Here is a 15,991-nt window from a genome sequence, read left to right on the forward strand (position 1 = left end):
CCATACACCTCCAGGACCTGTGGATACCACTGATTTAATCCAGGAAACTATTATTAACACAAACCACCTGTGGCTCTTGAAGATAGCAATACTCTCAGAGACAATGACCACCATATAAAGTAATTTACAAAAGAAGGACCAAGGTGAATTTGTTTCCAGAAGGTTTAAACATAGTGTTGTGACTTAGCAGAACTGAGAAACCAGGGTTGGGCTAACAAGTTGCCTTGCTGTGTTGTTGCTGTGTGAGTCACTGTGACCTGGAGGAGCAGCCAGCTGCTCAGTTAAATCACGCTAATTAAACTAATTAAGTCTTTAACAGCTTTCTTCTCCTTCCTTTCCTCCATTAATATCTCACTAAGCTTGGCACATTGTCTTACTCTGTAATAACACCAGTCAGAGAGGTACCCCTGCCTGGCTCCCTTTGTTTTTTTTTGGGCAGAGACTAGAGCAGGGATCATCAACTAGATTCAGCCGCGGGCCGATTTTTTCTTGAGCGGATGGTCAGGGGACCAGAACTTAATTTCTAATAATTTGTAGACTGCAAATTGACCACAAGAAGGCCAAAACAGATATAATATTTGACTAAAACATAATCATTTCAAACCTTGTTTACACTTATGATCACGTGTCTCTCTATTATGCGTGGGAATACTTGGGAACAGATTTTCACAATTAAAATCCCTTGGAGCTGATTTCCTGGTGTTTTTACAGTCTTTTATGTCCAACAATAAGAAAATTGAAATAATAATTAGGCACGCAGGCCACCAATTGGGGAACCCTGGACTAGAGGATCAGCAGCAGGACTGAAGAGATGGATACACTTTGTGTGTCCCAAATGGCACCCTATTCCCTATATAGTGCACTACTTTTGACCAGAGCCCTATGGGCTATGTGTGTTGCAGGTTGATATTTAGAGCGCAGAACAGACCAGATGAATGCCAGTCTGTTTCTGCTCTCTTGCCAACTCCTTATGGAATTGGTCTGACAATGACAATGGAGTAGGCAAAACCCCAAACAGATCTGGAACCAGGCTAGACCAGACCAAACCAGTGGCAGGGAATGGCAGTCATGCAGGGTTTGACATTAAAATGCACTGCTCCACTCTGTCTTGTTCAACTGCTTCACAGAGCTCTTCACAGCATTATGATGAGACTATTATGTATCAGTCAGAGTGCTTGTGTCTAAATGACACTGTTAGGGACACATCCTGTAAATGACACAGCATAGGATCCCTTTCCAAAGACTACAGCTACAATTAACAGTCCACTTTAAATAAACCAGCAGTTCATAGATTAACAAACTTTTGTTCAAGTCTAATGGTACAGTAGAGTTATTGCATAGCAATTAGCAAAAATGACAGAAATATATTATTATGCTTTATTTAAAGTCCATGGAAATGATTGAGTTTCTGTGAGTAATTCTCAAATGTCAAGCTGAGTTCCGTATCATTAAAAACCAGAACAGCTTTCTTTACTTAGCTCTTTAATCCTAATTTCATTTAGGATACTTTTTTTCTTTCAATCCTCTGACATTTCATTATTGGCAGCCAACACTATCCTCTAACCTCAGGTTTGGCCAAACACGTGGCATAAAGACATGCACTGTATTTCAATCTTGTGTGATGCCTTTAGCCAGGCAATAGCATCACACATTGAGGATGTGGTGGTTAGTGATTTGCCTCCTGAGTGAGAGGAGGTGAAGGTCAGGGGCCGTATGTATCAAGCATTTCAGAGTAGGAGTGCTAATCTACGATCAGGTCCCCCGTCCACAAAATCATATTCATCATGACCTTAAAGGCAAAACTGATCCTAGATCAGCCCTCCTACTCTGAGACGCTTTATGAATATGGGCCCAGAGGTGAAAGGTCCCTACCTGCTGTCTGTGGCTGGTGTTAATGAAGAGTCGAGGTTTGTGATAGGTCACCAAGGGTCGGGTGCGGGCTGAGACACAGGTAGCATCCACTTGGAGGAAGTGTTGTCTCCTGCGGTTCACTCTCCTCCTCTTGGGTCCCTTCTGGGAGAAGGGGTCATATCCTCCCAGGAGCAGACCACTGCATGGAGACAAGAGGAGACACTTAGTATATGTCCCAAATGACATGGCACTCTATTGCCTATATAGCGCACTACTTTTGACCAGAGCCCTGATCAAAAGTAGTTAACCATGTAAGGAATAGGGTGGCATTTGAGACACACCTTTAGTCATTGAACTCACACCATTTTAGTCAGTCAACACACACATGCAACAGTCCTATTTGTAGAGAGCCCTGAGCTGTATTGACAGATAACCTGAAACGACTCAAACAACAAGATCTAGCTCAGTGCTTCCAGATCTGATCTATATTTCCATGACAGCGTGGGAGTCAGTGAAAACTAGGAATTGAGGGTAGCGTCCTAAATGGCACCGTATTCCCTTTACAGTGCATTACTTTGGACCAGGGCCCATAAGGCTCTGTTCAAAATAGTGCACTATATAGGGAATAGGGTGCAATTTGGAATAAATCCATACTTAATTATTGAGAGTAAAAAGGGCAAGAGGAAGGAAGAACTTGAGCTTAATGTCATTGATCCAAATCATAGCCGGACACATGAAACCTTTCCACGGGTTGTTTTAAGGCTAGGGAGCATGTTGAAAATCATAGTGATGAATAGGAGATCTGAGGTCCTCTCTGGGCTGTAGAATAGGGCTTCGGCCACTACATTTGACCAGGACCCATAGCCCTATATAGTGCACTACTTTTGTCCAGATAATTACGGGCACTGGTCAAAAGTAGTGCACTATATAGGAAACAGGGTGCCATTTGGGACTGAGCCTAGACTAGCGGATACTGGCTTTAGAACATCACTGGTTCAACACTCACTAGGGGCCTATAATTTCCAGCCTTGGTGGGATATTTATGTTTCCCTTTGTTAGAGGAAATGAACTGATTTAGTTAGTTATCCTCCTAGATCACAGTAACCTCCCTGGCCTTCCTCGAACCCCACCCGACACCGCCTCCTGGTCCTCTCTGGAACGGGCTTGAAATATCTTGGGATTAAAACTAGACAAACAGTCTGCTCAAAATACTTTTCTCTGCTGTGCTGTGCTGTGCTGCCTGGGACAGAAATACAAACAGCAGCTCTGTGAAGTCCTAGAGTATAGCACCCCTGAGGGTAGTTCGTACCACCCAAAGAACTCCACAACCCTAGCTTTTTAGAGGGAGTGGTTGTGCCTTATAACAGGGCTGTCTAGAAGCCATTATGTCACATCATTAAAACAGTGTCTGCCTACAGAATCTAATCTCTGGCATCTAAGTAATCCATAGTATTTTTATTACGTATGGAACCATTTGATGTGGCTTTTGATTGCAGGGTATCTGCAGGTTACATGAAGTTGAATTTAAGACTTTTTAAATACCTTTTTAATGCCACTTGGAATACAATCTAATACAAATTTAGAGGTAAAAAGTCATATTTTTAGGGCTGGCTCTTTCACCAAAGCTATAGCCTACATGGCTCTTATTACCAGGTAGGTGTGCTACTTTAGCAATAAGCCAGACGGATGTAGTAGCATACTGGCTACTGGCTAGGCTATAGACGGCTGAAGCATGCGGTCGCCCATCTGCATTTGTTAGGCTATCCCAAGTTCTCAGAATTTTGGCTTTGATATCAATACAAAAACATAAAACGCAACATGCAACAATTTCAATGATTTTACGGAGTTACAGTTCATATAGGGAAATCAGTCAATTGAAATAAATTCATTAGGCCCTAATCTATGAATTTCACATGACTGGGCAGGGGTGCACTTGGGAGGGCATAGGCCCAGCCAATAATAATTAGTTTTTCCCATCAAAAATGCTTTATTACAGACAGAAATGCTCCTCAGTTTCAACAGCTGTCCAGGTGGCTGGTCTCAGACGATCCCGCAGGTGAAGAAGGACGGATGTGGAGGTCCTGGGCTGGCGTGGTTACACGTGGTCTGCGGTTGTGAGGCCGGTTGGACGTACTGCCAAATTCTCTAAAACTACATCAATTCTCTGGTGGACATTCCTGCAGTCAGCATGCCAATTGCACGCTCCCTCAAAACTTGAGACATCTGTGGCATTGTGTTGTGTGACAAAAATGCACATTTTAGAGTGGCCTTTTTTTGTCCCCCGCACAGGTGCACCTGTGTAATGATCATGCTGTTTAATCAGCTTCTTGATATGCCACACCTGTCAGCACTGCTCAAACCCACCCAAGTCAGCTTAATAAGGTCCTGTTGATTTGTAGAATCTGGTGTGTTAGAGTGAGGCTGGAACAAAAGTCTACACACCCAGTAGCTCTCCTGGACGTACTATGCTATAACATTTGAACATTAGCCTAAAATCCAAAAGTCTAATAAAATAATTCAGTGAATCAAGTATCAAATGGCTATACTTCGAAGCAAGGTAGTTACGCGGGAGGGCTCTAGACTGACTTTTTCCAGTGCCAAGTAAGACATTAAAAATTATTTACCACCTGAGGAAATGGGAACTCAAAACATATAAGCTAGATTGCTAAATCTTAATATGATATTGTTGCTTTAGCCATGCAATTGATAGAACGGTAAATGTCCTACAAAAACGTTCCATTGGTAGGCCTATATAGGCTACCACTGCAAATGGCAAACTCCGCTCCGTTGGCGCATCATCTCAATGACATACTGCATTTGTAAAGTGATGTTATTTCCTCTATATTGACAGTTGAGAAATAATTGTTCTACTCAGATAAAGCTGAGACTCAGTAGTTGTTTTAAAAAATGTGTCTTTCCCGCAATTATATTTCGAAATGTTGCTTAACTGTCAGTATGCTTGAGTTTATCAGAATGCTTCTCTCCCTTCACTCCATCTGTCAAGGGGGGAGCGGGAGTAAGAGCCAGCAGCAAAACAGGGACAGGGCAGATACTGTGCTTTCATTGCAGGAAGCAGGTTAATGCACATTACTGTTGACAAAATAATGGTTTTAGAACCCCAACAAATCAGCAGGAACGTTATGTAGTCTAATCACTGACATTACCGACGCAAGCAAAAAGGGCAATGTCAGTAATTTTCGGTTTATCATCCCAGCTCTAGTTAGTGTTGTTGTCTATCAAATTGTATACGCTTCCTTGCTCTCTCCTCTTTCTCCTCTGGCAACAGTCCGACTGGCAATGGCACACGCACATGATGTACACACACAGAGGCGCAGGTGTAGATAGCTCGATCTTGAGTATTATTTAATGTTACATTTTGTTTCTTTTTCCGTGGTGGCAACAATTAAGCAGTGGCACAATATAACGCAAACACTGTAGTCTTCACATTTAAGACCTTTGAAAACAGAATTTAAGACATTTTAAGAATTAAAGCCTTTAAATCAGATAAAATAATGTAATACTTTTTAAGGACCCGCGGACACTGTGATTGACAGCCCAATTGATTTTCACCTTGACATGGTATGCAACAGTGGCACAGGGAGCAGTTATTATAACAGAATAAATATTGCCATTGGCAAAGAGCAGCCTATTAATTACAGAAAACATTAGTGGGAATATCTGGTTATGACATGATTGTGGGTTAAGGTCACCATTACCCTTTTCACACTACTGGGCCAAACCGAGTCGAGCCAAACCAAGCTGTACTGTATTGTACTGGGCTGGCCTGGTTACGCATCTACCATAGATGTTGAACCCAGGAAGAGTAAGGTGATCCTATAAACTAAACCACGCAGGAGAGGACAATGTGGGCTGGCGAGGTGTATTGTGTGTGTACCTGCTGAAGGCTCTCTTGGTCTGTCCTTTCCACCTCCAGGAGTCTTTAGAGATGGGAGAGGAGGAGGGAGAGAGGTTCAGAGGAGGCATCAGGCTGTTGACGATCTGGCTCAGTTGGGCACTCTGAGAGGACAACACAACAACACATCATCCTCTATACAGTGCCATGAAAAAGTATTTGCCCCCTTTCTGATTTTCTCTATTTTTACAAATGTTTTATACTAAATGTCACGAGATCTTAAATAACTGGTTGTGCCACATTTAGCTGCAATGACTGCAACTAAATGCTTCCTGTAGTTGTTGGTCAGTCTCTCAAATCGCTGGGGAGGAATTTTGGCCCACTCTTGCATGCAGAACTGCTTTAACTCAGCAACATTTGTGGGTTTTCAAGCATGAACTGCAGCAAAGCATCCCCAAACCATCACACTACCACCACCACACTTGACCGTTGGTATGAGGTTCTTACTGTGGAATGCAGTGTTTGGTTTTCGCCAGACATAAAATGGGACCCATCTTGTCCAAAAAATTGACTTAAGTTTGCCAAAAAGCATGTGGAAGCACCTGTATGATCATCAAGACTCTTGGAATGGTATCAAACATGAGTCACTTTACCCCTACCTACATGTACAAATTACCTCAACTAACCTGTACCCCCGCACACTGACTCGGTACCAGTACCCCCTGTATATAGCCTTCGTTACTGTTATTTTAATGTGTTACTTTTTATGTATTTTTTATTTTGTTCATATTAACTCTTTCTTGAACTGCATTGTTGGTTAAGGGCTTGTAAGTAAGCATTTCACAGTAAGGTCTACACCTGTTGTATTCGGCGCTTGTGACAAATAAAATCTGATTTGAATGTTCTATGGACAGATGAGTCAAAAGTATAACTTTTTGGATGACATGGGTCCCATTATTCCTGCCGAAAACCAAACACTGCATTCCACAGTAAGAACCTCATACCAACGGTCAAGCATTGTGGTGGTAATGTGATGGTTTGGGGATGCTTTGCTGCCTCAGGACCTGGACAACTTGCCTTATTAGAAGGAACAATGAATTCTGCTCTGGTCATGCAGCAAAACAATGACCCAAAACAAACAATCAAGTCTACATGAAAACGGCTAAAAAGCAACAAATTTGAAGTTTTGGAATGGCCTAGTCAAAGTCCAGACCTAATCCCAATTGAGATGTGGCAGGACTTGAAACGAGCAGTTCATGTTTGAAAACCCACAAATGTCGCTGAGTTAAAGCAGTTCTGCATGGAAGAGTGGGCCAAAATTCCTCCACAGCAACGTGAGAGACTGATCAACAACTACTGGAAGAGTTTGGTTGGAGTCATTGCAGCTAAAGGTGGTACAACCAGTTATTGAGTGTAAGAGGGCAATTACTTTTCACACAGGGGCATTGGGTGTTTCATAAATAAGTACGCAATTGTGTTATTCGTTCACTCAGGTTTCCTTAATCAAATATTAGGTTTTGGTTGAAGATCTGATAATTCAGTATAAAAAATATGCAAAAGTAGAGAAAATTAGAAAGGGGGAAAATACTTTCACAGCACTGTATATCTACTGAACTGAGGAGAAAAACACATCTCATCCTCTATATACAGTATCATCTGACAGAGGGCTCATTTGAAAAAGAGACCTAGGTCGCAATGTTACTGTTGAAATAAATGACATTCGAAAATGTACCTGTCTCTGTATGTTCCTGAGGAGGCGAGTGGGGCTGCTGGGTTCGTTCTCCATGTCGGAGGGAGGGTCTCTAGCGCTCCCCCCCGCCCTGAACGACAGCCCTGCTGTCTCAGTTAGTAACGTCTGCTGGATCTGCCTGTCCGTCAACGGCTGCGACTCTGCCAAGACCACACCCCCCTGGGACCACACACAATCACACACTGCCATCAAATCCACAACAAGGGCATATTCACACACCAGAGGCGGCAGGTGAGGGGAGGACGGCTCATAATTATGGCTGCTTGGAATGGAGTAACCAGAATTGCATCAAAACACAAGGAAACCATGCGTTTGATACCATTCCAATCATTCTGTTCCAGCCATTACTATAAGCATGTAAAGTGCCACCAGCCAGCACTGATTCACAGCAAAGGTCTTGAGTGAGGTCATTGAGTTTAGAGTTTCCTGGAACCAGGAGGAGGATGAGGTGGCTCTCATGACTAGGGCTGTGGCGGTCAGGAAATTTTGTCACCCGGTGATTGTCAAGCAAAAAACTGCCAGTCTCACGCTAATTGACCGTTAATTAACATCAACACATAGCATCTCCTGGCTTCCACACATAGCCTACAAGCCACTTATGCAGACTTTTGGAGCATCTACATTTAAAAAAATATAGCCTACACCATCACAATAAATCCAGTATTTATTTTAGACAGGTCAAAAGAAACATGATATGAAGAAAATGTAGTCTTGTCAGAAGAACAGAATAGCATACTGTGAGTTGTCCTTATGTTATGGCTATGCCATATGGCCGTGGGCTACACTAGTTCATTTATCAGACAAGATTTTTTTAGAATTCCGTGGCATTATTTTATAGTATGAAGAATACTATTGAACAAAGCTGAAAAAAACTGACAGGATATTTTCTCCAAACTATTTGAGGGAGTGCGCACATGCGGCTATTCTACGTTGAGTGATTAACAAAGACACAGGTACTCATACACTACCGGTCAAAGTTTTAGAACACCTACTCATTCAAGGGTTATTTATTTATTTTTAGATTGTAGAATAATAGTGAAGACATCAAAACTATGAAATAACACATATGGAATCATGTAGTAACCAAAAAAGTGTTAAACAAACCAAATAGCCGCCTTGATGATAGCTTTGCACACTCTTGGCATTCTCTCAACCAGCTTCATGAGGCAGTCACCTGGAATGCATTTCAAATAACGTGTGCCGTTTTTCAAGGTTAATTTGTGGAATTTCTTTCCTTCTTAATGCGGTTGAGCCAATCAGTTGTGTTGTGACAAGGTAGGGGTGGTAAACAGAAGATAGCTCTATTTGGTAAAAGACCAAGTCCATATTATGGCAAGAACAGCTCAAATAAGCAAAGAGAAACGACAGTCCATCATTACTTTAAGACATGAAGGTCAGTTAATACAGAACATTTCAAGAACTTTGAACGTTTCTTCAACTGTAGTCGCAAAAACCATCAAGCGCTATGATGAAACTGGCTCTCATGAGGACCGCCACAGGAATGGAAGACCCAGAGTTACCTCTGCTGCAGAGGATAAGTTCAATAGAGGTACCAGCCTCAGAAATTGCAGCCCAAATAAATGCTTCATGGTCGAATTTCTGCAAAGAAACCACTACTAAAGGACACCAATAAGAAGAAGAGACTTGCTTGGGCCAAGAAACACGAGCAATGGACATTTGACCGGTGGAAATGTGTCCTTTGGTCTGGAGTCCAAATTGGAGATTTTTGGTTCCAACCGCCGTATTTTTGTGAGACGCGGTGTGGGTGAACGGATGACCTCTGCATGTGTATTTCCCACCGTAAAGCATGGAGGAGGTGGTGTTATGGTGTGGGGGTGCTTTGCTGGTGACACTGTCTGTGATTGATTTAGAATTCAAGGCACACTTAACCAGCAGCGATAAACCATCCCATCTGGTATTGCGCTTAGTGAGACTATAATTTGTTTTTCAACAGGACAATGACCCAACACACCTCCAGGCTGTGTAAGGGCTATTTTACCAATAAGGACGGTGATGAGTGCTGCTTCAGATGACCTGGCCTCCACAATCCCCCGACCTCAAACAAATTGAGATGTTTTGGGATGAGTTGGACAGCAGAGTGAAAGAAAAGCAGCCAACAAGTGCTCCTTCAAGACTGTTGGAAAAGCATTCCAGGTGAAGCTGGTTCAGAGAATGCCAAGAGTGTGCAAAGCTGTCATCAAGGCAAAGGGTGGCTATTTGAAAAATCTCAAATATATTTTGATTTGTTTAACACTTTTTTGGTTACTACATGATTCCATATGTGTTATTTCATAGTTTGATGTCTTCACTATTATTCTATAATGTAGAAAATAGTAAAAATAACGAAAAACCTTTGAATAGGTAGGAGTTCTAAAACCTTTGACCGGTAGTGTATATGCTTAATTTAGAGTTATTTATGTAACTGTTGGGCTATATGTTTTGATTTTTAATACATTCTAAGGCTGCATGATGCGACTCTAATGATGATTTGAAAGAAGTCGCATGAAAGGTATGAGCTCTGCTTTGTTTTTTACGCAGGCTGTACACACTTAATCAGTCTCTCATTCAAATTTGACAAGCACTTGATGAATGCCTCGAATTTCCCAGCGGCATCACCTTTGAGTGGCCATAATGCCCCCTAAAAAAATCCATGCCTTTGTGGCCAGCGGCCGCTGTGCCCTTGGGCTGAATATAATAAATATAATTCCCTTCTCCCGGCTGCATGCTCCAAAGCACCTCAGGCTACAAGTGAAGACAGACACATCGGGGTGCAATTGCGCACGTCCTTATCCAATTCCGACGGGCATATTGAAGATATTGGAAGAACTGTCCACATCTACTTTTCGTCAGCCAACAAGATGAGTAGGCCAAACAAACAGCAAAAGCACTAGCCTATGTCAATCTACTATACCCAATATAACAAAAGTTGACCTATTCTATGTGAGAAATAAATATTCCAAACATAGTCTGGGACGGTTGTGGGATGCGATAGATCCCAAATGAATACAACCACTAGCATCCCCAAAAAAAATTTACGCAATGAGGCTGACGCAACAGATCAGAACGTTTAGCTTAAAATGTTGATAAACTATTAGGCTATGTCTTCACATAATAAGCACAGCAATGCGCACACGGCTCTAGGCTATACGCGCAAATGTTCTATTTGCGGGAAAACAACATGATCAAAAGTCACCGCAAATGCAATTATGCATGTAATGATTTTATTATAAAAAGGTGCATTTTTATGTTGAAAATGATCTTCCCCAAACTTGAAACTCAAGCACTGCTTATGTATGCCAGTTAGACTCTACACCCCTTGTAAAGCAGATTAATGTGCTTAAATTTTAAAAGTTATTTGGCCACTTTAGTTGTGATATAAACCTAATCAACACATATAGGCCTATGGGCTAGGCTACATGAGGTGTGCGACTATGATTAGAAAAAGTAGAGCGAGAAAAAGGCATTGTTTCTTGCCTTATGCTGGGCTTTATTCACAAGTGATCATATATAACTCACAAGTGATAGGCTAATAGTCACCCATCAGACTATTCTTGATTGAATCTTGCCTTTACATATACTAAATAATATATGTGTGAAATTTGTTTTGATTTAGAATGGACCATTATCATTCAACTGTCTCGAAACAGGGGCAGGGGAAAAAACACGTCATCTATGGACTTACAGTGCCTTCGGAAAGTATTCACACCCCTTGACATTTTCCACACTTTGTTAGGTTACAGCCTTATTCTAAAATTGATTAAATTGTTTTTTTCCCCTCATCAATATACATACAATACCCCATAATGACAAAGCAAAAACAGGTTTTTAAGTTTGCTTATTTATTAAATCTAAGAAACAGAAATATCACATTTACATAAGTATTCAGACCCTTTACTCAATACTTTGTTGAAGCACCTTTGGCAGCAATTACAGCCTCGAGTCTTCTTGGGTATGACGCTACAAGCTTGGCACGCCTGTATTTGGGGAGTTTCTCCCATTCCTCTCGGCAGATCCTCTCAAGCTCTGTCAGGTAGGATGGGGAGCGTTGCTGCACAGCTATTTTCAGGTCTCTCCAGAGATTTTCAATCGGGTTCAAGTACGGGCTCTGGTGGGGCCACTTGAGGACATTTAGAGACTTGTCCCAAAGCCACTCCTACGGTGTCTTGGCTGTGTGCTTAGGGTCGTTGTCCTGTTGGAAGGTGAACCTTCGCCCCAGTCTGAGGGCCTGAGCGTTCTGGAGAAGGTTTTCATCAAGGAACTCTCTGTACTTTGCTCTGTTCATCTTTGCTTCGATCCTGACTAGTCTCACAGTTGCTGCCACTGAAAAACAGTCCCACAACATGATGCTTTGGCATTCAGGCCAAAGAGTTCAATCTTGGTTTCATCAGACCAGATAATCTTGTTTCTCATGGTCTGAGAGTCTTTAGGTGCCTTTTGGCAAACTCCAAGCGGGCTGTCATGTGCCTTTTACTGAGGAGTGGCTTCCGTCTGGCCACTCTACCATAAAGGCCTAATTGGTGGAGTGCTGCAGAGATGGTTGTCCTTCTGGAAGGTTCTCCTATCTCCAAAGAGGATCTGTAGAGCTCTGTCAGAGTGACCATCGGGTTCTTGGTCACCTCCCTGACCAAGGCCCTTCTCCCCCGATTGCTCAGTTTAGCCGGGCGGTCTGCTCTAGGAAGAGTCTTGGTGGTTCCAAACTTCTTCCATTTAAGAATGATGGAGGCAACTGTGTTCTTGGGGACCTTCAATGCTGCAGAAATGTTTTGGTACCCTTCCCCAGATCTATGCCTTGACACAATCCTGTCTTGGAGCTCTACAGAACATTCCTTCAACCTCATGGCTTGGTTTTTGCTCTGACATGCACTGTCAACTGTGGAACCTTATATAGACAGGTGTGTGCCTTTCCAAATCATGTCCAATCAATTGAACTTACCACAGGTGGACTCCAATCAAGTTGTAGAAACAGCTGAAAGATGATAAATGTAAACAGGATGTACCTGAGCTCAATTTCGAGTCTCATAGCAAAGGGTCTGAGGACTTACGTAAATAAGGTATTTATGTTATTAATTTTTTATTAATTTGCAAAGATTTTTTTTTTAAAACTTTTCGCTTTGTCATTATGGGGTATTTTGTGTAGATTGCTGAGGATTTTTAAAAATGTAATCCATTTTAGAATAAGGCTGTAACATAATAAAATGTGGAAAAAGTCAAGGGGTCTGAATACATTCCGAAGGCACTGTAAATAGCGAATGGAGGACGCTTTTTCCGTAGTTCATTTTCATGCCAGCCAGGTAGGCTATACTACTGTTGTAAAGAGAAGCAATGTGCTTAATATTAGGAAAGTTGAGAAATAAATATAGTAGTCCTAGCCTATTGAAAGCTGATGGGATCCTCCTCTTTTTAAGAGGCCATCATTCTGTTTTCTCGCGCAATTGAATAGCCTATATAAATGTTGTGCAACAAGAGTGTTTGATTAGATTTTCGATTACATTTGCATTGATGTCAGTGATTAGAGGGACATTAGAGTGCTGAGTACCAGGCAGTTAGCAAGTTTGGTAGGCTACTAATGACCATCAGCAGCATCAGAGCTTGGAGAAGCCTAATTACAGTGACTAAATTTGACTGCCTTCATGACTCGTGACCGCCTGTGTAGCAGTAATACGGTCACCGTAACAGCCCTACTCATGACTGCTGATGAGATCTGAGTGACAATGAGTAAACTAGATCTGGGAAATTAAAGAGAGATTAAAAACACCACAGGCACTTTACAGAGGGTAGAAGAACATGTCCACACTGTGATGTGACACACACACGCATGCACACCACATGCACTCACACACACACAGGCGTATCTAATTCTACAAGAGGCTGCCTAGAGCAGGGATGGGCAACTTTGATGGGGTTGGGGGACGCACAAAATCTGAACTCATCATGAGGGGCCGCAGTTGCTCGCGGGTCTGCGTACCCACATCCATAAGCCCCCACCCCACATTGCAAGCAAAACATTTTAGTGGCCCCCCTCTTGACAACAGATATTTAAAAAAATAGTTTGAGTTAATTTCTTGCAATTCTATTTTGCCATGGGGTGTAGAGAAGATGTTGCTATTTTATAACTAATTTCATGCAATTCTACTGGTTTTGCCATGGCGCAGAGAGGAAAATGAGCTATTTTACAGCTAATTTCCTGCAATTTTACACATTTTACTATAGGGTGGAGAGAAATGTTAACAGTTTTTAATATGATATCTGACTAACAAAATTAATCCAAACACACCACTTCAATTAACTAATCAAACCTTGGGGTGTGCATGCGGTATGTGTGACTAGGGGCCAAGGCGTGAGACTGGGGGCCAAGGCGTGTGACTGGGGGCCAGGCCTACAAGAGGCCTAGGGACCTGGGCCTTACCTTGGTGAAGGTGATCTGTTTGTGCAAGTCCCCCAGCTGTTGGATGAGTCCCTCAAGCTCTGCCACACGCAGCTGTAGCCAGGTCCACCTGCTGCCCACCTCCGCCCTCTCCTTCTGCCACCTCCACTCACACCCATGCCTACTGAGAGAGAAGCGAGAGAGAGTGAGAGAAGAGAGGCGTGAGAGAAGCGAGAGAGAGAGAAGCGCGAGCGAGAGAGGGAGAGAGAGCTCAAAGACATTGCTCCTGCATGTTTTTACAAAAAATATAGATTTAGAGTTAAATAAACTTAGATTTTTTGGCAGGGGCATATACAGGATGCTACCCTCCACAACATAACCTTCATTCCAAACCAAAACTCCAAACCTACAACCTGATTCTGGACGGAATTACCTGGAAGGCTTTCTACTACCAAGGATTACTATTCCCAAGCTATACTGCAAATGCTCTGGCAAACAAATAGAAACCGGAAAACACCATCCAACCTGGAACTGAGTGAGTAATGTTTAGTCTGAAGCTATTTTTTACTTTCAGAAAACAAAGAAGAAAATACATTACAATGATATATTTGACTTTATAAAGACTGAATGCTAAGGCTACCAAGCATGCTTGTACAAAGAGATACAACTTCAATTAGCATTGACGTGTGAAGTGAGCGGTGTCAAAGCCCTTGAGCCCAACAATGGCAGGAGAGTCGCACAGTCTACCCCAACAAAATGGAGAGGCCTTAGAAGCACCCTCCCGCTGTTCATAGGTCATTAAAATACAGTACCCTCTGTACGTAAAGAATGATAAGACACGAAAAGAGCACAAAATGAAGCTTCTTCTGGGAAATCAAGAGACACTTTTTGCTGACTTTTATAAAAATGGGAACATAAGCAACCTTATCTTCCACACAGACCATCCCCTTGCATGGCACAGTGCTATATTAACACACTACCCCTCTGTTAAGGGGGGGTTAGCGATGGGTAGAAACTCAGGATACTAGACAACGAGGACTCTGAGTCAGCTAATATAAATCTCTATAAATCTGGAAAAGTATTGGTACTGGGCACACCCAAACAGTTCCAGCTGGACTTTCACCTAATCAAAGAAACAGCTCAGCTGGAAAAGCTCTCCCCTGAGAAAGATACCCCCACCCCTATTGGTTCAGACCAGACCTCTTCATTAAATAACCCCACAGACGAGCAACCACAAGCGTTAAGTCAACTTCCCAGCACAGAGTACTATTCCCTCATTGAAATGAAGGATAAATTCACCCAGCTGGAGATAAGGCAGGTGGAGCTGGAACAGCAGGTGATTAGACTCCAGTCAGCACAGACCCAGACAACAGTCCAGCACAACAACACCCCCTTAACTAGACCTGGAGAGAGACATATCTGCACTCTGGACTGTAGTGAAACAACATCAACAGGAGAAAGAGCAGGAGCAGGAGAAGAACAGAGCACTAGAGGAGAGGATCAGAGTGCTGGAGGAGAAGGTGAGAACGATGACGGGTGACAGAGAACAACCCATTAGAGACCTGGCCACCCCCGAAGAGAAGCCAGCAGAACAGCCCACCTGAGACCCTGGCCAAAGTCTCGACACCGCAGCAGAACGGTACACCCAAGACCCTGACCATAGCCTCGACATCACAGCCGGACAAACAAATGAAGAACCCCAAGCCCAGGGGATCCCAACCCCTCTGAGCACGCCCCCTGACAGCCACCCTGATAGCCCTCCTGATGACCCCCCCACAGCCACTGAGGACATACACAAGCCACAGATTGTACTCCTTATGGACTCAAATGGGAAATACAGTTAAAGTCGGAGGTTTACATACACTTAGGTTGGAGTCATTAAAACTCGTTTTTCAACCACTCCACAAATGTCTTGTTAACAAACTATAGTTTTGGCAAGTCGGTTAGGACATCTACTTTGTGCATGACAAGTAATTTTTCCAACAATTGTTTACAGACAGATTATTTCACTTATAATACACTGTATAACAAGTTGACTGTGCCTTTAAACAGATTGGAAAATTCCAGAAAATGATGTCATGGCTTTAGAAGCTTCTGATAGGCTAATTGACATCATTTGAGTCAATTGGAGGTGTACCTGTGGATGTATTTCAAGACCTACCTTCAAACTCAG

The 15,991-nt window shown here is 42.6% G+C and overlaps 1 protein-coding gene across 2 annotated transcripts in view; it reads right to left on the reverse strand.

Moving 5' to 3' along the window:
* LOC121536992 (KAT8 regulatory NSL complex subunit 1-like protein) overlaps positions 1 to 15,991 on the reverse strand; it is a 43,780-nt gene that overhangs the window by 12,779 nt on the left and 15,010 nt on the right. Inside the window, exons 3-6 of one of the 2 annotated variants that reach the window (XM_041844694.2) lie at positions 13,861 to 13,999; positions 7,437 to 7,613; positions 5,747 to 5,868; positions 1,873 to 2,050 (exon numbers count right to left, since the gene is read on the reverse strand). In XM_041844694.2, coding sequence (XP_041700628.2) covers positions 1,873 to 2,050; positions 5,747 to 5,868; positions 7,437 to 7,613; positions 13,861 to 13,999 — 616 coding nt within the window. Of the gene's footprint in view, positions 1 to 1,872; positions 2,051 to 5,746; positions 5,869 to 7,436; positions 7,614 to 13,860; positions 14,003 to 15,991 lie in introns of both variants that reach the window. The other variant, XM_041844693.2, reaches the window with a different exon arrangement.

The sequence above is a fragment of the Coregonus clupeaformis genome, chromosome 23 (genome assembly GCF_020615455.1).
Source record: "Coregonus clupeaformis isolate EN_2021a chromosome 23, ASM2061545v1, whole genome shotgun sequence".
Taxonomy (NCBI): Eukaryota; Metazoa; Chordata; class Actinopteri; order Salmoniformes; family Salmonidae; genus Coregonus; species Coregonus clupeaformis.